General features: G+C 52.1%; 1 protein-coding gene across 2 annotated transcripts; it reads right to left on the bottom strand.

The window, feature by feature from the left end:
- Window positions 1-1,538: 1,538 nt before the first annotated feature.
- On the bottom strand, window positions 1,539-23,058 carry LOC308560780 (fatty-acid amide hydrolase 1). 2 transcript variants are annotated; one of them, XM_081145016.1, is made up of 15 exons: window positions 22,472-23,058; window positions 15,794-15,907; window positions 13,746-13,880; window positions 13,401-13,534; window positions 13,114-13,320; window positions 12,838-12,878; window positions 12,488-12,612; window positions 10,825-10,950; window positions 10,258-10,355; window positions 8,978-9,077; window positions 8,644-8,684; window positions 7,716-7,755; window positions 7,098-7,206; window positions 6,420-6,565; window positions 1,539-6,226 (listed from the first exon to the last, which is right to left on the bottom strand). In XM_081145016.1, the coding sequence occupies exons 1-15, from the start codon at window positions 22,664-22,666 to the stop codon at window positions 6,098-6,100; spliced, it is 1,740 nt and encodes a 579-aa protein (XP_081001142.1). In that variant the 5' UTR covers window positions 22,667-23,058; the 3' UTR covers window positions 1,539-6,097. The 2 variants fall into 2 exon arrangements, with proteins under 2 accessions (XP_081001142.1, XP_081001143.1); XM_081145017.1 differs by lacking the exon at window positions 22,472-23,058 and adding an exon at window positions 16,004-16,104.
- Between the last annotated feature and the right edge of the window lie 609 nt (window positions 23,059-23,667).

Genomic DNA, 23,667 nt, shown 5'->3' with positions numbered 1-23,667 from the left:
TGGACAGGGACATGACAGACATCTCCTATAAGTAGACATCAGCAGAGGGGCACAGTGCATAAACGTAGCTTCTGTCTCTAGTGTCTGTCGTCACCTGGCAGAGAACCTGGCACCCAGAGAATGTTTAGTGTGTGTTCTTGGGGTTGTGAAAATGAGGAAAGTCTGGAGTCAGGCATGTGGGTCTTCTCTGTTCAAGTCTTTGCTCTTGGATACGTCAGCAACCCTCCCTCAACTTGTTTCCCTCTCTATAAAGTGAAAATAATGATGCTCATTGTTTCCAATGAAATAATGAATTATTCATTTCACAGCCTAATAGCTGTTGAATCCTACCATTAAGACACAGTCCCTGCTTTCAAACATGTACAAAAGCACAAATAAGCACTTTCAACACTCCTAAGAGTTGTAAGAGGACAACTCCCATACCTTGGATAATAAAGTCTTGAAGTGGAGACATAGGAAGAGCACTCGAGGCAGAGAAAGCACAGTGAGCAAAGAGCTTAGAGGTGGGAGGTGTGCAGTGTCCCAAGCACCACCTGAGGGCCATGTGGCCAGGATATGGGCACGTAAGGACAGGAAACGAGAGTGTGCAGTACACAGGTCAAGCGTGGTCTTGTAGGTCATCACCAAGAGTCTGGACTGAGCACAAGTGATACTAAAGGTCTTAGGTGTGATCAGATTTACATATTTACAAAGATCACCCATTCCCTGAATATGGTAGCTTGTCTCTAAGAGGGCCACCATCAATTCCTTCAATGCCTTGTATATATATGCCATTCCCCCATTGAGAGGTAGCGTCCATTCCTTAGTCTCCTTGAAACTGGGCAGGTCTTAATGATTCATTGGCTTTATAGACTATGTTGGAAACGATGTTATGAATTTCTGAAGTTAGGTCACAAGAAGAGTTGCAGCTTCTGGAAAGGCCCCTTAGAATGCTCACTCTTTTTTTTTTTTCTTTGATATGCATTTTTATTTCTTTTGAGAGAGAGAAGAAAGAAGAGGGAGAGAATCATCGATGTGAGAGCAAAACATCAAGCGGCTGCCTGCTGCACACCCCCTACTGGGGGTCAAGCCTGAAACCCAGGGCATGTGCCCTGACCAGTAATTGAGCCAGCAACCTCTTGGTGCACTGTACAATGCCCAACCAACTGATCTACACAGGCCAGGGCAGAATGCTAACTCTTGGAGCCCTGAGCTGCCAAGCAAAAAGTTTATTGACTACATGGAGAGGGCCTGAGTCTGCATGGAGAGGGGGAAGGGCCCAGCTGAGCCTACCTACCAGCTGTGGCCACCAAAGCATCAGACATGTAAGTGAAATCAGTTTAGTTACTTCAGACTAGGTCATCTGTCAGCTGAATATCATTGAAGAATGATTCCAGTTAATACCACATAGAGCAGAAGAATCAACCATCCAAGTTCTGCCTGAATTCAGGACTTAAGGAATTGTGATTTTTTTCAAGCCACTAAGTTTTAGGCCATGTGTTGTTGTTTTTACACTGCAATAATCGGAGCACCGAATAATAATATGAGATTACAAGATAAACTATTAGAAATTTATTACCACTACGACTTATCTTGTGAATCAGGCAACAGAAATGGAGAATATATGACACAGAAATAAACTGAGCATCATGTCCGATTTTTTTTACTTTAAAAAAAAAAAAGAGCCCTAGCCAGATTGGCGCAGTGGTTAGATCGTCAGCCTGCAGACTGAAGGGTCCCAGATTGGATTTCGGCCCAGGGCACATACCTCGGTTGCAGGCTCAGCCCGGGTTGGGACGTGTGTGGGAGGCAACCAATCGATGGGTCTTTCTCACATCTCTCTCTCTCTCTTCCCCCCTTCCACTCTCTCTGAAAAAGCAATGAAAAAAAAATCCTCAGGTGAGGATTTAAAAAATTTTTTTTAAAAGAAAGGTCACCCAACTGCCATATGAAGGACAATTGGAGACTAGCCTGAAGTCAGGCAAGACCAGGCAGGAAGCTGTGGCAGTGGACCCAGAGAGGGAGGAAAGGCTAACACAGGCAGTTGCCATGTGACTTTGGGGGTCTTGGCGCCGCTGGACTGGTGGCCCGACAGGGAAGAGGAAGTGGCTGGCTCATGCTGTCACTGCTCCGTGCCTCAGCATCATGGGAGACCAGGAAGAGCTCACTGCACAGGTTCTGACATCGATTGACCCAGTTTTCAATTCTAAAGTCCCCCACTTCCATCTGTGGGACTTTTGGCAAGGTATGTCACTTTTCTATAAAATGGGACATGGCAAGGGTAGGGCCAAGAAGTCTGTCACAAGTGAGACAAAGAAGCCTACAATTTGGTTTAACAGGTAGATTAAATGACAACTATTAAGAGCCCAAAAGGTAAATGGGGCATAGTCAGTACTTGGTAAATGTCATTCAATACACCCTTCCCCCTTTTACCTGATCAAGAGTCACCTCATCACTCCATGCATTAAATAGTCTTCACCGGCACACCAGCCGCCTCGCTTCCTCCTGTCATTCAACAAATATCCTCCAGAATGTAAGCTCCAAGAGGACAAGAACCCAGTCTGTCCCATTCATCAATGCAGTCCCAGCACCCAGTACAGAGTCTGGTCGCCAGTACCGCTCACTTAAGGTTCACAGAATTGAGCACTTTATAAGCAACATTCCTCATGCCAAGAATACAGCGATAAGCAAAACGAAGCGCAGCTCTCAGGAAGCTTGTCTGAGTTGAGACCAAAAAAATAATATGTTCCAGATACTGATAATGCTAAAAAATACAAAGGGCAACGTATTAGAAAGTGTCAGGGAAGCTGTTTAACCAGTGGATGATCAGGGGAAGGGACACTGGAGCCAAGAGTTCCAACCACAGGGACAGCTAACACCAAGGCTGTGATGCACGGACCACCTTGAGATGATCAAGAAACCAAAAGGGCCTTGGCTGGTGTGGCTCAGTGGTTAGAGCATTGGCCCACACGCCTGGGTTGCAGGTTCAACCCCGCCCCAGGTCAGGTTGCTTGTGGAAGACAACCAGTCGATGTTTCTCTCTCACATCGATGTTTCTCTCTCTTCTCCCCCTCTCCCCTCCCTTTCACTCTCTCTAGAAATCAATGAGGTAAAAAGATCCTCTCCCCTTGGGTGAGGATTTTAAAAAGAAAAGAAACCAAAAGGTGCTTATGTGGCTGGAGCAGTGAATGAGAGAAGAGACACCCAAGGTGAGGCTGGAGAGGTTGGCAAGGGCCACCTCACACAGGCCCTTGTAGGACATGAGGACACTGGATTTTATTCTTGATGGGATGGGAAGTCATTGTAAGGTCTTAAGGAGAGAAGTGACTCAATCTAATACACATTTTTAAGGGATCATTCTGGCTACTATATGGAAAATAGGTTGGGGGACAGGTGATGATGGAAGCAGGGAGCCAAATTAGGTTATTGCAGTATCCAGGAGGCAGGTTATTTGGATTAGAGTGCAGCAGTGACTTGCAGTGGTACTTGCGCAGTGACCACCTCCTCTGCTTTTTGGCAGCATTTGGCCCCTTGTCTGCCCTTTCCCCAGCCCTGATCACCTGGTTAACAGATGTGCTTGTGTCAACATCTACCACCCCCACAAGCCCAGGAGCCCAAGGATGGAAACCAGACTTGGTTGAGTTCCAGCACCACTCAGCATAGGGTGGGTATGACCATGCTGGGGCTCTAAGGGTGAATCAATGCATCAGTGAAGGAATGAAGGAGAGGCATCCCCCGCTGCAGTCTTGAGTCTGCAGGCACAAGGATATTAGTAACCAAAAAGAGAAATGGGGCCCGGGCCAGTTTGGCTCAGTGGTTAGAGCGTCGGCCCGCGGAGCGAAGGGTCCCTGGTTCAGTTCCTGCCGAGGGCACGGACCTGCGTTGCAGGCTCGATCTACGGCCCTGGTCAGGTCAGGGCACGTGTGGGAGGCAGCCAGATGTCTCTCACATCAGCGTTTCTCTCTCTCTCTCCCCCTCCCACTCTCTCTGAAAAAGCAATGAAAAAAATATCATCGGGTGAGGATTAAAAAGAGAGAAATGGGTCAGGAGGAAACAGGGCAGGTGGCAGGTAGTTTTATGGCATACTATGAGGCAAAATGACACAGGAGTCATGAGGAATCAGGGCGAAGTGTAGCAACTACCAGGTTATCCCAATCTAGATGTCCATGTGGGCTGGGCCCTCTAGTCAGCCCCAAGGTGTGGGGCCTCATGTCTATCCTGAAACTGGTGCCACCAAGGCAGAAACACATTTGGCAGAGAATGCAGGTGCTACTGGTTGTAAAACCTGGAGGAGAAGCACCTTTGGAGAAGCAGAAGAATCAGGATGGAGGAGCAAGCCTTCCTTGACAAGGCAGCTGGCCCTGAAAAGAATTTGAAGTAGGCCAGGTAAGAACCTGGGGTCTACCCTACCGGAAGGCTCAGGCTCAGAAACACCTTCTAGCCCAGGCCGGCGTGGTTCAGGAGTTAGAGCGTTGAACAGCGCGCCGAAAGGTGTCAGGTTCGATTCCTGGTCAAGGGCACATACCTGGGTTGCAGGTTCGATCCCGTCCCAGTCAGGCATGTGCAGGAGGCAACCAACTGTGTCTCTCTCACATTGATCTCTCTCTCCTTACCTCCCTCCCTTCCGCTGTATCTCAAATCAACGGAAAAATATTTATCAGCAACAAAAGAAACCCGTCTTACAGCCAGCAGGGGAGTTAGGGCTGGGTCCGGGGAGGAATGAGGAGCTCTGCTAGTACAGTCAAGAAGTCTGTCACAAGCAAGCCAACCTTCTACCTGTCAGGCAACACAGTGCAGTAAGAGGTGACCTGGCAGATGGAGCTAAGACAGCTCACTTGCCTCTCAACTGTCGATTCCCAAACTACCTCTCTCTCTGTCCCTGGCCCACTGCCCTATCTCAGGCCTCAGGCCCCCTTCCCCAGGTTAAGATAATGGAGCAACCTCTGTATCCCTCACTGCACTTGTGTGATCATTCAAGAGTTCCCCATTGCCCTTGAGACAAGATTCAAGCTCTTGAACTGAGCCCCCATATCCACCTTGATCTGGCCCCACCTACATCTTCGCTCCTTCTCCTGTGCCCATTCAACATGCCTCCATCTACAAACTCACCCTGGTCTCTGGGCATACTGATGTTCCTCCTCCCTGGACGTCCCCATCCCCTACCTCTGCCTCTGGAAACCTTCTAGACTCCACAGGGGTCCTCCTTCAGGAAGCCTTCCTAGAACCATACAGTCCTTGGCTGGCCCTGTGAGCGCTACCAGATCGCTTTCTCTGGTGCTCACCTCCCCAGGCCTGTGGACTCCTCTCCCCAACAGTACCAGCTCAGGGTCAGCCCTCCAGACTCCCTGCTGCCCTGTACTGGCCACTGAGGGCAAAGATATACATATAATAGGGTCCCTGCCATCAAGGACAACCAGTGTGCTAACAGAAGCAGCCCCCCTACACACACACACACAGATGCCCAGCACATGGGACAGACTGAGGAAAACTGCCCACCCACTCCAAGGCTCAGAGGAAAGACGGAAAGCCTTCTGGAGACAGAGGGATCTGAGCTGGGCCTCAAAGTATCTAAAGGTAGAGGAGCAGAAAGGGCATCCTCAGCAGAAGGAAGGACCAAAGGAAGGAAGAAGGGAAAGGGCAATGTCTAGCAAAGCAGGACTTAGTGTAAGGTGGGAGGGTAAAGTGCTGGGTCTGCCACACCCACTCTGAGAAGCCTGTGCCCATCCTGTATATGATGGGAGCCAGGGGAGGTTTGGGAGCAGGAAACTGATATGACTGGAATCAGGCTCTAGAAGGTCAAGTCTCCAACCCCCAGTGCCCTAACAATGATGGCCAGAAAGTACACAGACTAGAAACCATTTGTTGACTATTAGTGGGGCTTTGCCCATGTCATACCCACTGGCTGCCACATGGGGAGGGGGTCAGGGCAGAGTTTGGGGACCAAACGGAGGAGCAAGGTCCAGACTCAGGGGGTCTTGGCTTCTTGGAAGGGGCAAGGGGAGGAAGCCTCTGCTCCCAGGTGAACATTTCCTCGCAGGGTGGCAGCTGTGTCCTGACCAGGCTGGGCGCAGATTGAGTGAGTCCTCTGGAGCCAGCTGGGCAGCTGGGCAGACAACAGTCAAAACAGCCGCTTTTCGGGGGTCATCAGTTGCTCCACCTCCCTCATGAACCGCAGACACAACTCTTCCTGCCAGGGCAGAGCCACGCACTGCACGGCCACAGGCAGCCCCACACTCTTCTTCATGGCCTGCAGGGGACACAGGGATCAGGATGCGAGGTAGTGAGGCAGGACCCCACCCCAGGTCCAGGAAGTACCCCAGCTGGAGAGGAGGAGCAGGCAAGGACTATACAGTTTCCTCCGCGGCAGCTAGAGTGAGGGTATAGGTGAGTCCAGGGGAAGGAAGACCCGGAGTTGGCCAGGCCAGCCCCCATGACCTCACCTTCCACAGCACCTTGTCCCACATATCTCCAAAGTAGCCCCTGCAATGTTCCATCTGGGCCTCATCCTCAGGAGTCACTGTGGTGACAGGCACCACCCCCGCTGGGAAGTCCAGGCAGTTGTAGAGCAGAGTGTAGCTGACGGCCCCTAAGACACAGCACAGGTGGCTGGAGCAGGCCGAGTGACCTTCAGTGCCAGCTGTCCTGTCTGCACCTCAGGCTCCCTCCCTGTGAAGTGGCACCTGACCTCCACAAACAGGGACAGGTTCTCTCCCCAGGCTGAGACTTGAGTGAGTGGCAAAGCCCAGGAATCCAGATTGAGGGCAGGCTGGAGAGAGAGCCTGCTGGCATTTGCCCGGGGCCCTTGCCCATGTAGCTTCCTCAACCTGGAATATTGTTCCTATTTTCTTGACTTATCTAAATCCCACCTGGACTTCAAATACCACCTTCCAAAACCATACACTCTGTAACTCAAGATCTCCAACTTGAATAGTGTAGAGGACATGGAGCTCATTCCCTCCCAGGGAATACCACATAACTCCCATCTTTCCAGCCAGCCAGATTGTGAGTCCCCCAAGAGCCAAGTCCTCCCCCAGGGCTCCTCTTCTACTTCCCAGCAGCCCTGCTAGGCACAGGGCTGAACTGAGAAGAGAAGGGATGGGTGGGGAAGTGGGCCTCACCTGAGGCCTTGCCTGGGGCATTCAAGTCCATAGCAGGGCCCAGCATGGGGGTGAGCAGCACATCCAAGTCCAGTGCTCTCCACTGGGCAATCACAGAGTTGCGGTACACCTGGGGGGGGTACCAGCACGGCAGGAGACGCACTCAGACCCAGTCCATCACATGAACTCTCCAGTGCAGGCACTGTGTGGCTGGCGTGGCTCTGGCCCCAGCCCCTGCTTGGGGATCTAAGCTGAGCCACAACGGGATAGAGGTCCTCAAGGCATGCAAGCACGGCTGCTTTCAGAGGGAATCAATGTCCCCACCTCCTACAAGAACTATAGACACCGTTCTTCCTGCCAGGGCAGGGCCACATAGTGCCAGGCCACAGGCAGCACCAGAGGGGCAAAGAGGTGTCCAGAATGGGAACCCCGGGCTGATCCAGCCCCCAAGGATATGCATTTGGGTAAATGAGGGCCAGACAGCAGGCCCCAAGCAGGCCAGTCCAGGGATGGGGAGAGGGAATAACAGGCCGCTCCAGGAAACCAGTGGAACACGTGCCCAAGAGACCAGCACTGGCAGGTGCCTGTCCACCCCCACTCCCTCCCCCACCCCACCCTAGTCCAGGGGCTTTGCCTCACCTCAATCTCGTGATGCAATTCCCAGAGCTTTCCAGTGGACCTGGCAGAGGAAGTGAAGTCACATGATGGCCATGATAGTCACAGCCAATGGGGATTAGGGGATTAGCAACACCAGAATCCTACTCATTAACACCTCCCGGATCTCATTCCTGCAGGGAACCTTTTCAACATCATGCGAGCTCTGAGAGGGAAGTAGTGCAGGGTAGAAGTTCAAATCCCTACCGTCCTGTTGAGAAGATCAGGTCCCAAGAGGGACTTAGACTGGGTTACTTAGTGACTCCACAGCAGAGCCAGACCAGCCCAGGCCTGATTCCTAGCTACCCTTAGGAGAGGACAGAGCTGTCAAAGGTCCTGAATGCCTGGTGGTGGAAGCAGGAGCACGTCCATATCAAGGTCTCAAAATGGAGCAGCTTATGCCCTGCTTTTCCCACTCGAGCCACTAAAGGGCAGGTAAGACCCAGTGCAGCTCAGTTCAGTTCAAATCTCTAAGAGCAGCATCTCTCACAGAGTTCCCAGTATCCCCCCACCCCCACCCCCCAGCAACTCCTTCCTGGTCCTTTCCACCCATGCCTCAGCCAGGTCAATCTTCTTTCTACCACTCCCATCCTGTCATCGCCCTCAGGCCCTTGCTCTCCAGCCAGACCTGGATCTTGCTAAGACAACTTCAAGGTCCCATCTAAAGGCCACAGAGGGACTGTGTAACAGACTCTAACTCAAGGTCTCCAACTTGCATAGTGTTGGGGACAAGGAGTTCCCATCGTCAGTACTAGTCAAGCCGGAAATCTTGAGTAACAGAGTTGTCATCCTGTCTGGGCCACTTCAGCCTCTTTCTCAGAAGCTACTTCCCACCTCTTTTTCTGTCAGAAACCACTCACACTCAGGTCTGGGGAAGAGAGAGTCAGGCATCTGGGCATGGAAATATTCTTACCGAGACCTCATGTTGCTGAGAAAGGCTGCCAGCCTTGGAAGCTGCAGAAGTACAGACACGGAGTCAGTGGCTCAGCTTTGGGCCAGGTGCTGACAATAATCTTCTTCAGGCCAAGCCACCATGCCTCTTCCCTCTGTCCCTCCCCCCAGGTCCCAGGTTGGCACCCCTTCAGCATGCAGGCTGACTAAAGATTATAGGGCATGGGAGGAGAGGAGTGTGAGTGGGGACTGGAAAGAAGAGGCCATGCCTGCCCAGGAGAGGCTAAAGAGAAGGGGGAAGAGCCCCAGAAGCTCCCTCTCACTCACCCCACCCCTTCCACTCCTTGTACCCTTACCAGAGGCTTCAGCAGGAAAGCCAGCAGTCCTTTAAGCCAACTGGGCAGCTTCAGAATCAGTATCAGGTCCCCCAAGCAGGGGTCCACGAAATCACCTTTGCTGGGAGACAAAGGTTCCAGTCCAGGCACTCCCACCCCAGACATCCCTCCTGGCTTACCCCCATTCACTGGGTCCCCCATTTTCTACTCAGCAACCGTTGTCCATCTCCCTCCTCGACAGACTCCGGTAACTACTGGTCTCCAATCCCTTCATCTGCCTCCTTTCAAATGTGTAACTTGTTTCTGCTAATCCTTTAGTATGCCTGGGTGCTACCCCACCCCCACTGGAGCTCCGCATGGCTGGACTCCACGTCGCACTCCCTGGCAAACTCAGCTCAGAGGAATAGGACTGAGGGCAACATCTCACTGGCCAGGGCTTGATACTGAGCCCCCCAGCCCCCCATTGACGACACCAGCCTGGAGGCACAAATGGGGCTGTCCAAAGTGGGCAACCCATGACATTTGTCTCTGAGGCTGTCCCTGGTTCTAGATCTCAAGGAAAGGTCTCAGGCAGCTGACCCTGGGCCTCATTCCCAGAGCCAGAGTGAGGGGTAGCACCTTCCACTGAGCCTAAACCATCTTCGGCCACTGGGGCAAGTCTAGTGAGCCCAGGCACATCACTACAAGACACCTTCACAGGCCTGTTCTCTCCCTCTGTCAGTCTTTAAGATCTGAAAACACTCAAGTGGAACCAGCTTCTCTAAACATGAGCTCTGCAGAGTCCCTTAAAGTGTGTCTGGTCCAACCCACCGACTACAGAAGAGAAAACTGAGGTCCTGCTCGAAAGGGAAAGATGTGGTTCAAGTCAGAAAAGGCTGTCTGGGTGCCCCCTCCAAAGAGGAAAAAAAGAAAAGCCTGGAGTCACAGCATGATGTCTAGACCCCTGCCCTCCTGCTTGATCCTGCCCTTGTCTCTCAATCTTTCCCAACAGACAGGTAGCTCTCTGCCTATCTGCTACCTCCCAGAACGCTCGGCTCAGGGCCAGGCCACAGATCCAGCCTCCCTTTGTGCTGGCACCTTTCCAAAGTCTCCCTGGGAAGGTATCTCCAGGCTCAGCCTGCAGTTGGAGATATAGCATGGCCCCTGCCCAGAATGCTTAGTCCTTCTTTGTGTTCAGCTGAGGCCTGTCTCCCATCTTCCCCCAGGTGCCCCTCCTTGGGGGTCAAAGCACCCCACTGCTCTCCCTGGGTCCACCCATGTCCTGATCCCACCTCAGACCCCCGAAGCCCATCATGACTCACAAGTTCTGTATGAAGCTGCTGCCACCATCACTAAACAGCCCACCTGTCGACAGTGTCTCCAGAGCATAGGGTATGTTGCTTGGCAGGAAGGGAACCAGCTGTAGGGATTGAAAGGTATAAGCCCCCATCCCTAGAAACCCTTGGGTCCCACCACCCCCATGCTGCCCAAGTGGCCTTGAGGATGGACTGGACCAACTCTATCTCACTGGAGCCACTAAGGTAGCCTTACTGGCCCATGAAAACTCCCCTGAGCCACACATGAACTTGTCTGAAATAAGCAGACCAAAACCCACTGGCCCACCAGCTCAGGGCCCCAGGAACCTATGGGCAGCTGTGCACCACTGTGGTTGATGAGGCCCACCCAGTGCCAAGATCACACATCCCTAGCACAGGGCTGAGTTCACCATCAATCACTTATTCCAACACTCCTGATTAGCCCTCTCTATACTGGGTGCCAAAGGGACACAGTTCCACCCCCAACCACAGAACAATCAGGGTGCAAGGATGCCAGGAAGGCTTCCCTGAAGGAAGGGCCAAGCCAGGACTTCTGGGCTCCTGTAGCCATACCGTGTGGCCAGCAGCCTCAAGTCTCTGCTTGGTCTCCAGAAGGGCTCGCTTCATGGCTGGGGTTGGCATGGTATAGTTATCTGTCTCATGATACCCCACACGCAGAGGCCGAGAGCTTGTATAGACCTGGAGACAGAGTCAGAGTCAGATCAGGAGAGGGTGGCCCGAGGCAGGGCTCCCATAGCTCAGAAGCCACTCAACCTGACACCGCTGCTAGGCTGCAGCCTGGATCCCCTGAAATGGATTGGCAGCACGGCCAGCCTCTTTCACAGAATAACTTCACAATGACTCTGCAGGTGGGGAGAGTAAGCATGAAGATTCCCCTTGGACATATGAGGAAATGAAGGCTTCAGATCTAGATAGGGAGATAGACCCAGAGTGGGGCTGAAAGTGCTCCAAGGCTACCCAAGGCAGAGTGACAATACTAGGTCTGGAACCCAGGTATCCTGTCTCATGAGCCAAGGCTCTACATTCACTGTTTCATGAATGCAAGCCCCAATTCCCATGATAAACTGTTCTAGACCTCAGGATGAGGACCTCATTTCCTCCTCTCCTCACTCTGGTGGGGATCATGAACTACTGGGTTCAGTTAAAACATCCTCTTCTGGGGAGCTCACCCCATCCAGCCCAGACTTCCCACCTGCCAAGAAACACCAAGGCCCACTCTCCTTTCCAAGGACCCTCAGCCTTTCCAAGGCAGCCTGGGTTGGGTGAGGGAGAAATGGAGCTTACATCACACAGTTGACTGTCTATGTTAACATTACTTTACTATTCCACTGTCTGCATCCATCTCACTTGACTACTCCTGAATGCTTTGCACATAAAGTACAAATAACTTTATTTTTCATTCTTGAAAGACACATCAACTCTTCAATAGAAGCACCAAATGCGTTTATACCCCAAGACTCCTTAAATCCCTCACCTCAAAATCCTTACCTTGCTGTGTCCACCAAACCTAAACTATTATTACATCATGATCTTTACAAACCCCCAGGTTGAAATACCGGCCTTAAACTAGATTTCAAAATCTCAACTAATATCCCTATTTTGCACTCCCCTCCACCTCCACCCCTCCCCTCCCTGGTACTATGCAGGTTCTGATGAGGAAGCATTCTCCCTTACCACAGAAATTGGTAAACTCAGCTTTGTCTGATCAACAGGTTATTTTGGTGGTATTTTGGGGAGCCAGCATCCAACACTGGTGAAAGATCCCAGCTTTCTCCGCCTTTAACTGTCCTTAACTCACTCAGCCTACATGCCAAGCATCACAGTGGAGGCTGGGGATACAGACACAAATACTGAAGAAAGGCTCCTATTTGTTGAGAGTAAAACACAGAAGAGGTACGGGAGTTCTCCCTCATGTTGTTCTCTGTGCTGGGAAGTGGCTTCTCAGTGACAGCAGCAGAGGCGCCAGCTAGAAGGCAGAAGGCGGGGCCTGCCCTCAGCAAGGTTCCCAGCAGCCAATTTGGAAGAGTGAGGTTTCTAAATGCAGGCAAGGGCTCCATCTGGTGGCTATCTGTGGAGCAGCACAGACCCTGGTCTCGGGCCCCTAGGGGCTGGTTTTCAGGAGAGAAGGCCTCCAAGACCTGCCCACACTGCCGGGGGCTGCTCTCTGGGCTCAGGAGCACCAGTGACAACTGAACCCACCCCCATCCCCACTCACCTCCTCCTTGAAGGGCAGGGGGGGCACAGTGGGATCCAAGCGGAACATGTCCTCACACAGCAGTGCTCGCAGGCACAGCGCCAGGCTCTCCACGTCCCGGGCCAAGGGGCCGACTGAGAGCTGTACTGTCGGGTGGGGAGGGGAGGGAAGAGAGATCACTTGGCCCCAATGGGGTTGGGTCCAAGCAAGGACTGGGCAATGGCCCCGGAGTGGGGGCAGAGACAAGGGAGTAGGAACTCAGACCTAGAGTGGCCTGGGGGCCAAACTCTGCCCCCAGGCAGGGGCAGAGGTGGATCAGGCAGACACCCCCCCCCATCCTTCCAGGGCACTAATGGAACCGCAAACTTTACCTGCCACCTGTCCATAGACACAGCCCTTCAGACCAATCTTGCTGGATAAGAAACACAAGATATTGGAAACAGGAAATAGCCAACCACTGCCCCACTCCGCACCCATACAGCAGCTCAGCATGCTTACCACTTGGAAACTAGAAACCAGGGCCAGTGGTGCCGCGACATTCCCTCCCAGAAAAATCCCAGTGAGGGAACCCAGAGAGGTGGGAAGCTAGGCCAAGGTCACACCACGAGGGAACTAGAAGCTTCCTCCACACACCTCCTACACCATACCTGAGGCGGTTTCCTGTGGGCTTGAGGCCGCAGATACCACAGAAGGAGGAGGGAAAGCGAATGCTGCCCCCAATGTCAGTGCCTAAGCCCAGGAGGGAGCCTCCAGCTCCAATGAGGGCCCCTTCACCCCCAGAGGAGCCACCTGGGCTCTTAGAAGATTTCCATGGGTTCGTGGTCTGGCCAAAGAGGGGGTTACTGCAGTCATAGCTGGAGGAAGCAGGTATGGGTCAGCCGTGTCACACAGGCATAGGTGACCCTACCTCTACCCCACAGCCCTGAGAGCCAACCTGAACATGGACTGGGGGACGTTGGTGTGCACGAAGGGCACAGCGCCCTGCAGCTTCAGCACCTGCACCACCACGCTGTCGCACTCTGCTGGCACCCCCTCATTCAGGTGCAAGCCCAGGGTCGAGTCCTGGCCCTACGAGGAAGAATGGGCACCGAGAGGGAGATGGCTGATGAGTCAGGGGCCCTTCAGCACAGGGTCCACTCCCACCACCCTCTCACAGGCCAAGGCAAGGCACACCGTGGTGCCCCCTCAAGGCCTCTGGACCTCATCCTTCCTGAGGGCCCAGGGTAACCCAGGATACAGAGCTGGCTGGCAGGGATGGGGGGAACGTGAGCCCTGATACCTTGTAGCTGAAGCACTCCTTAAGGCTCACAGGGACGCCGTAGAGCAGGCCCTGCCTTGGGGCCTGGGACAGCTGAGTCTCACAGTCTTCAAGGTAGGTGGTCAGACAGTTGGTCCCTTTGTTCACTTCCCAGGCCTAGGGGAGGGAGAAATGGACACAAGGCAGAATGAGGCTGGCCTTAAAAAAAAATTGTGGCAAAATATACACAACATAAAACTGGCCTTTTGAAGTAAACTCAGGGACAAAAAATAAAATGAAGTATACTCAGGGAAAAATAGAAAATAAAGTATACTCAGGGAAAGGGTAGCCAGCACCATGGCCCAGAGCCAGGAGCACAGAGGATAATCTAGGGCCCAACACCCACCCCACTGGGGACATCTGGCCCCAGTCTCACCCTGGCTGTCTCTGGTCTTCAACCCCCCAAGATGAAAAAAGAGTATAGTCCCAGGGGCAAGGAACAATCAGGATACTCAAAGGAGCAAGATGCTGGCATTGGAAGCCCCCCAGAGGGAATGAGTTGAGAAGAGAATGACCCTTGGCCATTGCCCTCCTCAAGCCACATCTCTTGCCCAGTGAGGCAGACAGGGCAGATCCCCGTCTCAGACCACACTGGGAGTCAGCACAGAACAGGGACAGACCCAGGCTCCAGCCTCCCAGAGCCCAGCACACTCTCCTCTGCCCCAGGCCTGGCCCACACCCGCCCCAGCTAAACCTCCCCTGTCCCAGGAACTCTTGAATCTGAAAAATAAGTCACATGGAGGAGTGACTGACTCAGTAAACGGAGTGGGCACTTGACTGCAAGTGAGGACACACTCAGTGTGGCTGGCTGTCATTAGGCCTTGCTAAAGCCACACTCAACAGGGCCCTGCAGGAGGGAAAGGCCAGGGAAGAATGAAGTACAGTTTCAGTAAATGCTCTCATTCCTGTGAAACACCTGAGAAAATGGGTGTAGGTCCTGTTGTCACACTCAGGCTCATGAAATCTGTCTTCAGGCTACCTAAGGCAGGAAGGTAGGAGGCCAGTCTGTACCAGAATGCTTTCCTGTGATCTCTTTCAAGAAATCATACACAAGTCACACTCATAGAACACAAGCACATCTCAAACATTTCTTGAGCACTTACTATATAAAAGACATAGGGTCTGGCACTAAGGTGCAAAGACAGGTAAGGCAAGCTTTGTTGCAAAAAAGCTAAAAAAGCTCACATTTTACATGGGAAAGAGAAAGACAAGGCAGGCCCATTTATAATGAAATAAGAAATGCTCTATTAGAAAGTGAACACTGAAGAGGAAACCCTAACTCGGGCTGGGAGGGGAAGAGAGTCAGGGGAGGCTTCATGGAAGAGGGGACTCCTTCTCCAAGCCCGAAGGCTCAGCCAGGGGAGCCTGTTGCACCAAGCAGGGCAAGGAAGAGGGAGAAGAGCCTTCCAGGTAAAAGGTATACCACATAAGCCAGCAACCCGGAGCACGGCAGGCCCTGGGTGTCATGGAACCGCCAGCAGCTGAGCTACCACTGATGCCCCAAGCTCCAGAAGGTTTTGGCCAAAGAGAATGCTGGAGACAGAGATGAAACTGAAGAACTGGAGACCTGAAAGGGATCTGGCCAGGAGGCTGGTGCTTGATCCTGGAGGGAAATGAGGGTGGCTGAAGGAAGGTGGGAACAAGGGGATGGACTAGAGAGAGCCATAGAAAAGGAACAGACTGGACTTGGTGACCAATGGGATGGAGGCAGGAGGGAGAGGGAAGTCTGGGCTGAAAGCCAGGTTTCTAGCTAAGACAACATGCTCAGTGTCCCCCTCCTCCCATACACAGAGTCACCCCCCCCACACACACACACACACTCTCTCTCTCTCTCTCTCACACACACACACACACACACACACACACACTCACTCCTCTGGCTCCTTCCCTCCCTGGCAGACCCTAGCACCGTGGTCCCACCATGGCCCTCAGCAGGATGAACTCCAGGCCAGGTTTTCCCCACAGCCTGTGCACAGCCCGCCTAGAGGAAGGAGGGGGGAAGATCACTGGCTGGCTTTGGCTGGCCTTACCTTTCCCACGTAGGTGAAGAGCGCAGCCTGGGGAGACAGCTCCCCGCTGTGTAACTTCTGCACCAGTTGAGGCAGGGTCAAGGCCAGCAGCGCCTTTGAGTCCAGGTCAGGGTTCTGGGGAGACACCTCAGATCAGTCCCCTACTCCCTGCAGGCCCTCTATACCTGTCCCAGGTACCCATGGCCCATGTCCTTAAGTCCCCACACCTACTAAGCAGATGATCACTGCCACATGCCAATCCATGACAGACAAGCCCACCCACAAATCTGACAATGTGACCCAGCCAGGGCAAGCCCCTGCCACCTCGAACAGTGCAGATTATCTCTTCAAGAAGCTTCCTGGCAGCCTGGCTGGGCGTGGCTTAGCAGTTGAGCCTTGACCTAGGATCCAAGAGATCAGGTTCGATTCCAGTCAGGGCACATGTCCCTGTTGCAAGCTCCATGCCCGTTGGGGGTCATGCAGGAGGCAGCTGATCAATAACTCTCTTATCATTGATGTTTCAACTCTCTCTCTCCCTCTCTCCCTTCCTCTCTCTAAAATCAATAAAGATATATATTTTTAAAAAAGAAGAAGAAGAACCTTCCTGGCAGGGACACCCAGGGAGAAGCTATAGCCAGGCTGATTTTTTAAAATAAATTAGAATTTATTAAAATAAAAAAACCTAGGCTCTGGGGAAGATGAAATGACAAAGTGTACACTGGAGGGAAATACTGCAAACCACATGTCCATCCAAGTGGTAGTATGCAAATATACAAAAAAAAAAAACCTCAAAATGCAACTCTGAAAGCAAACAATCCAATTACAAAGTAGGCAAAAGACATGGCCAGGCATTTCATTGAAGAGGATATACAGATGGCAAATAAGCAGATGAAAAAATCAAAATCATCGTGAGATATTATGACACATACATCAGAACAACTTAAACTAAATGTAAGAACAGCCCCAAGTGCTGATGAGGGTGTGGAGAAATCAGTCACTCATGTATCAATGGTGCTGATAAAAATGGTAGGACCACTCTAGAAAACAGCATGGTAATTTCAAAAAACAAGCAAACAAACAACTATAACAAAAACATGCAATTATTACACATCCCAGCAACTCAACCCCAGAGTATCTATCCCAGAGAAATGAGAGCATGTGCCTTAAAGGTTGACTCAGCAGGTCTGGGGTATTCAGAACTTGAACATTACAAAGGAAGATCTGACTGGCCTGGCTCCAAGAGAAAACCTCTGAGACCTTGGAATGTCCTGCCCCAGGCTGCTCACTGTGTGTGTTCCAGGCATCACGCTGGTGTGCTCTATGTTTTTATTAAATCTACTACCATTCCGCTTGCACAGTGAAGAAACTGAGACTCAGAGAGGGGAAGTGCCTTGCTTAGGCCATACAGGCAAACTAGAGTCTCTGCCCACTCAGCACGGGCTGCCCACTGGCTGTCCACCTGCCCGACCACCCGACCAGCAGCAGGGGAGCGTGAGAACAAGACCGCTTCCTGGGTTGTTAGGCTGCAGCTGGAGGCCACATACAGAAGAGGATTTTTTTCATTCATTCCACAGATAAGGTGCCTACTCTGGATCAGGTGCCACACTAAGCATGGGGTTATAGCAGTGAACAAAGATGGCATACCCAACCCCTAGCCGGTTTTGCTCAGTGGTTAGAGTGTTGGTCCTTGGACTGGAGGGTCTGGGATTCGATTCCGGCCAAGGGCATATATCTCAGTTGCAGGCTCATCCCTGGCCCGGATGGGGCACATGCAGGAGGCAACCAATCAATGTGTCTCTCTCACATCGATGTTTCTCTCTCTCCCTTTCTCTCCCTTCCACTCTCTCTGAAAAGGGACGGAAAAAATATCCTCAGGTGAGGGTTAAAAAAAAAAGGCATATCCATGCTTTGGGGGGTTTACACAAGGTACAGGTTGGGAGTGAGCAGATAATAAGTTAACAAGTAAGAATAGTGAGAAATAACTTAAAGAAAATAAAACTGAGTATGGGAAATGGGCAGCATATAGGTAAAGGGTGGTCAGAGCTCTCTGAAGGAGATATCTGATCAGACCCCTCACTGCCAGGCCTCAAAGGCTCCCCAGAGTCCTTGGGATCAGCCCCTACCTTTAAACAGCCAGTTGCTTCCTCCTCAAGGGTACTGACTAATTAGTAAACAGGGGCTACAGGAAATCTGAGTCACAGCCACCAATTCTCACCTCTATGGTCTCCTGTTCTTGTCAAAGTCTTCAGGGGCCTCCTTGTTGCCAAATCCAACAGAAACTTGACTCTTTTGCTCCCTGTCTCATTGACCACTTGTCAGTTTTCTTCAATTTTCTCCTGGGCCTAGAGATACCACCCTCTCTGATTTTCCTCCTGCCTTTCAGCTACTTCTGTCATCCACTTATTCAGTCAATCAACAAACATTTTCTGAGCATCCACTATGTGTCAAGGACTATGTTAGGGGCTATGAATTTAGAAGTAACCAAGACAGGCAAGTCCCGGCTTTCAGAGAGCTGACATTCAAGAAAATAAATGAATTATGTATTTGTGAGAAAGCAAATAGAGTGCTGTGATGGTAATGACAGAGAACTGACCCAGATGGCATGGGCAGGAGTCCCCTAGGAGGTGAAATTTCAGCTGTGATTTGAAGGATAAAAAGGAGCCAGACAGTAGGGGAAGACAGAGATGTAGTGCCCTGGCCGGTGTGGCACAGTGGTTAGAGTGTCAGCCTGCACACCATGGGGGAGGCAACTGATTGACGTGTCTCTCTCATATTGATATTCCACCCTCTCTCTCCTTTCCCCCCATTTCCCTCTCTCCCTCCCTCTCTTCCTTCCACTCTCCCTAAAAATCAATGGAAAAAATATCCTCAGGTGAGGATTAACAACAAAAAAGAAATAGGTAGGATAAAATGTTCCCAAAAATTGTTCCGAGTTAAGCCCTCCCAGAACTATGGCAGTTATCAACAGGCAGTTATGAAACAATAGTTCAGGAACTACCCTGACTTCTTTTAAGTTTGTTTTTCAGATCTAAAGCCAAGCCATCAATCACAAGGACCAACTCAATACTTGGTTGGGAAAGTGCCTTCCTGCATCCCATAAGTGCTGCACAATCCCAGAATGTTTCACTTCACTGACATATGCGCCAACACCAGTGTTCCAAAAAAGAAAAAACCTAACCTACTCCCTAATTGGTTAACCCCAACGACCTCCATGTTCCCAAGCCATAAACACCCCTAAGCCCCACATTTAGGGAGCAGAATCTGGGAACCTATCTGTGTTCTTGCCCTCTGCAGAGACTCAATAAATCTGCCTTTGCTCTTATCAGCACCCCTGGTCTGAATTATTTTATATCAGGAGACAAGAACCCAAACTCATCAGTAACAAATTCATCTACTGACTCATTTTGTTTTAAAATCATGTTCAAGCCTGGCCCATGTGGCTCAGTGGTTGAGCATCAACCTATGAACCAGGAGGTTATGGTTTGATTCCCGGTCAGGGCACATGCCTGAGTTTCGGCTCGATTCCCAGTAGGGAGCGTACAGGAGGTGGCTCATGGATGATTCTCTCTCCTCATCGATGTTTCTCTCTCTTCCTTTCCCTTCCTCTCTCTGAAATCAATAAAAATATATTTTAAAAACTAAAATCAGGTTCAGGGTGGGCTTTGGAGAAGGCCAGGAGATAGAACTACAGGTCAGATCCATTTGAAGGAAGTGACATTTGTAAGACCAGTGGGATTGTGACAAACGGGTTTGTAACAAATGTGGGGGAAAGGCATTTGAGGTAAAACTACAAATGCAAAGGCACAGAGAGGCATGAGTGGTTGTTCTGTGGTATTTCTCCCTGCCATAATATTCTATTAATAGTGCTTCCTCTTATAGAATGGAAACAATGGAATCAACTAGATGTTGATTCCACCAAAAAAGAATTTATTCAGGGGGGAAAAAAAAGGACTGCAATTCAGTGTGTGCCAAAATGGCAAACCATATGCACACACTGAACCAAACAAAGATGGAGGAGAGACTTTATAAAGAGGAAGTGGAAGTTAAAGGTAGGGGTAGTTGCCACCATATAACTCTGTTATAAACATAAGGTTCGTCCTTGAAGGGCTATCCAATGACTTAAAGTGCCAGAACTCCTCCTATAGCCCCAGCTCCTCCCACAGACTCTCCCAATTATGTCCAGGTTAAAGTCTCTGTCATAATTTTATCACTCTCTTCCGTCTAAAAAGGTTCAAAACTCATTTGGGGGGGGATGGGTAAAGAGTTGTTACAGGTTGTTAAGCCTCACATGGTCAACAGAGAGTTACCAAAACAGGCCTTACTCTAGAGTTGCTCTAGATCTACAGAGAGATAACCATTTTGTGGTAATTCAGGAAATGCTTATGATCCCCCCACCCCCTTCTAGCACCACCTTGTAATAACGTGGTGTCTGGGCTCCCAACAAGCTCTGTCTGGAGTCTAACAGGCGGGAGTTGTACTACAAGCTGCTGTATCCTCCCAAGGCCTGCTCAGGGTCCTGCTTACCTCAGTGCCCCTTACTATTCAAGGCTTGGGAGGGAAAACCCCAGAAGAAAAGCTGCTGAGACAGCCTCAAAACCACTCCAGGGCCAAGCAGAGGGCGCCTTAGGGTCAGGGAGGCTCAGTCTGGGGCTGACTTCAGCTCACCTCCTACCTACCTGAAGGCCTACAAAGCTATTGTCATCAAGATCCCACGCCTTTGCTCATAGCTCAAAACAATGAGACTCCCGAGGTAGCTCTCCCTTTCTTCTCTTCTTTGCAAAACCAAAGGGTAATTTCCTGGCTTCCCCTCCAGGAAGAGCCAAGTTTTGGGGTTCTGAGGCCAAGCTCTCTTACCCCACGGAGGGTGTGTCAACAGCTCTTTGTAGTTCAGAGCCAAAACTTCTGCCCTGGAAAATTTCTTAGAATTAATGCATCTCCAGAGGGAAACTACATGCTCATGCTTGGAGTTGAGATGAGGGAAGACCCACCCTTCTACCACCCTACACTCCTGCCAGCCAGTGGGTTCCTTGAGACTGGGAGTGGAGTTCTGTAGGCAGAAACTGTGGGCAGATTCCTGCAGCTGTCCCACGCAGCATTTGGAGCTAGCAGAACTCAGCTGGCTGCACAGGACTTGATGCCTCAGGAGCAGCTGAGTGGATCCCCGAGTGGGGCACCTAGGAGCTCAGGCAGAGGAGGATTAGACGATGAAGAACCTCTGCTCAAGTAGGGGAAGTAGCCAGTTTGGATTAAACATGAGGGCCTCCCAATCTGGGTGGAGGGAACCGTGAAAATTGATGGTAGGTTTTTCAGCCAGCTTGATGAATGGAGACTGGAACCAGACACATTTTTATTTCAATAAATAAACTATTTCCGCTGGCCCAGGAATAGTATGGAGCAAATTCATCATCTAGCCAAAACCTCACCACAATCAAGGCCACACCCTGGGCCTGGCTGTCATCCAAGGCCCAGTCTCCTTTCCTAACATCTCTCCATTGCTCCTTTCTTTTTTTTTTTTTTAAATATACCTTTATTGATTTCAGAGAGAGGAAAGGAGAGGGAGAGAGATAGAAACATCAATGATGAGAGAGTCATTGATTGGCTGCAGCCCGCAACCCGGGCATGTGCCCTGACCAGGAATCGAACCCCGATCGCCTGGATCCCAGGTCGATGCTCAACCACTGAGCCACGCCCGGCCGGGCCATTGCTCTTTTCTACTGGAATTAGGCTGGATAGTCCCACTGGGCATCTAGGTTCTAATTCCAGCTTAACCCCACCTCAAAAATCACTTGCTGCATCTGAGCATCTGCTACATGGAATTTTCTGTGACTCCTTCCCAGTCTCCCACCTAGGCACACCCTCCTGCCTCCTGTTGTCCCCAATCACCTAGACCACCTTCCTACCTGTCAAATGGAATCCTATCAAAACACAAACATTCATGGCAAGTATTTTCTCCCTCAGCATGAAGGACAACTACCACAGTTCAGCATTTTGATTTCAAACTGGGTCCCGTGTCTCAAATACTGGGAGGAAAAGCACCCTCTTCTAGGCCCCTCCTTCACCTCCATACACACACTGAGCTGATCTAGAGGGAGAACAGCTTGTTGACAGATCACCAGGGAAGGGCTGGAACTAAACCTGCTCATGGAAGGGGCTTGTCAGGAGCTGGCAACGACAACCTGGGCAGTAGGAGATGGGGAGACTTCCATTCCAGCCCAGCTCTGCCAATAACCCACTGTGCATTTGGGCAAGCCCCTCTCGGGCCGCCTTAGGCTCCCCACACCTAAATCGATGCGTTTGAACTCATCAATGAGCTCTCCGGATTGACCTGGCCATCCCTCAGCGATTCCAAAGTCCTAACCCTAGCGTCCCATTGGTTCTCATGCCTGCGTTTTAGTGTTCTAATCGCCAAGTGATCTTGAGATTCTCTGGTACGGAGCAAAGCTCCTCTTTTGACCCAGTGCAGCGATGGCCTTCAAAAACTACCCTTTCTCTTGTTTCCCTTCCTCCCCTTGGCCCCACCTGGCTCCGAAAGAGCACCGAATGCACTGGGGCAATAAGGGGGTCCGAGAGTTACAAACCTGCACTGCCCACGCACCTGCGCCGCCCGCCACCTGCTCTTCTGCGCGCGCCCGGGAAGCTGAAAGTGCAGCTGGGGGCACCCCCCCCCGGTGACCCCTGGATCCTGACCCCGGCAGTTACCTGGCGCCGGAAGCGCTGCGCAGCCTTGTCCATGCTTTCCAGGGCCGCTTTCTGCTTCTGTCGCGCCCGGGCCGCCGCACCGCGAGCTGTCTGGCGACCCGACCAGCGCAGGGCCACGGCCGCCGCCATGAAGCAGCAGGCCAGGGCAGCGCCGCGGGCTCCGGAGAGCGCGGCCCACAGCTCGCCCAGCACCATAATCTCCCACCTCGCGGAGCTCCCGAGAGCTGCGGAAAATCAGCACGGGAGGGCTCCGCCGCAAAACCCGGCCTGGATCCGCCGGGGATCCGCGCACCCTGAGAGGGAGGCCCCCGCGGAGAGCTGCGCGGCCGCGGGCTCGCTCCGGAGCGCGCCGTTGCCAGGCAGCGGGCCCGAGGCCGGCGGCGCGCAACTGTCAAGGTCTGGTTTGGCTGCGGGGTAGCTCCCGGCGTCCTTGCGCACTGGGTCAGGCTCAGCTGGGGGAGCGGGAGGGGCACCCGCTTCCCGTGGGCGTCCTCAGAAGCACGGGCGTAGCGGTTCGGCCCGGCCCGGCCCTGGTCACAGCCCCGCGCACCCCAGAGCCGCAACTCCTTAGAGACGCGGAGCAGCCCGCGGAGCACCTGCGGGAACAGAGGCAGACTGGGCTCGCGGACCTGAGATCGCCGCAGCAGTTTAGCGGCACCTGTCCTGGAGAAGCCTGCGGGGGGCCGCCACCGCAGGACGCCCACCTACCCCCGGCGCGAGGCTTCCGGGGGGGGGCAGCCCCGGGACCCGCACAGGAAGCTCCTCTGGGGCGCCCACCTGCTGCCCCCTCCTCTTTCTCCAACCTGGGGACCCCGTGTCTGTCGCCCCGGGCTCTTCTTCATGGCCAAATCGCCCATTCCTGGTTTTTCTGCTCAAGCACCCCGCAGACTAATCTTCCCAGGTCCTCTTTTTCCAGTCCTGGGCGCTCCTGGCGTTCACGCCCAGCGAGCAGAGAGAAAGCTTGACCAGGAGGAGTCTGGGCATGGGGTGCCCTTCTTTAGGGAGGTGGGGGATCGCACACACTTGCGCACAAACACACAGTTCTTCCCCATCTAGGCTCTCTCACAGGACTTTATGTGCTTTATCTCACTTGTCCTCCCAACAGACCTATGAGGAAGGCATTTTTATTATCAATTTATAGATAAGGTACCTGAGGACAAAAGAGGTTAAACGACTTCTGTGGGTCACACAGGTGG

This window comes from Miniopterus schreibersii (assembly GCF_964146895.1).
Source record: "Miniopterus schreibersii genome assembly, chromosome: 8".
Classification (NCBI taxonomy): domain Eukaryota; kingdom Metazoa; phylum Chordata; class Mammalia; order Chiroptera; family Miniopteridae; genus Miniopterus; species Miniopterus schreibersii.
The sequence above is the reverse complement of the archived record's forward strand: the minus strand, read 5'-3'. Positions and strand labels throughout refer to the sequence as shown.

Excerpts from the sequence above, each read along its gene's own strand:
- LOC308560780 (XM_081145016.1), bottom strand. The coding sequence starts at position 22,666 with ATGGTGCTGGGCGAGCTGTGGGCCGCGCTCTCCGGAGCCCGCGGCGCT. Across the intron at positions 15,908-22,471 it reads CGCAGCGCTTCCGGCGCCAG|AACCCTGACCTGGACTCAAA; the intron begins GTAACTGCCGGG and ends GTGTCTCCCCAG. Across the intron at positions 8,685-8,977 it reads CTTTCCTGCTGAAGCCTCTG|CTTCCAAGGCTGGCAGCCTT; the intron begins GTAAGGGTACAA and ends GTACTTCTGCAG.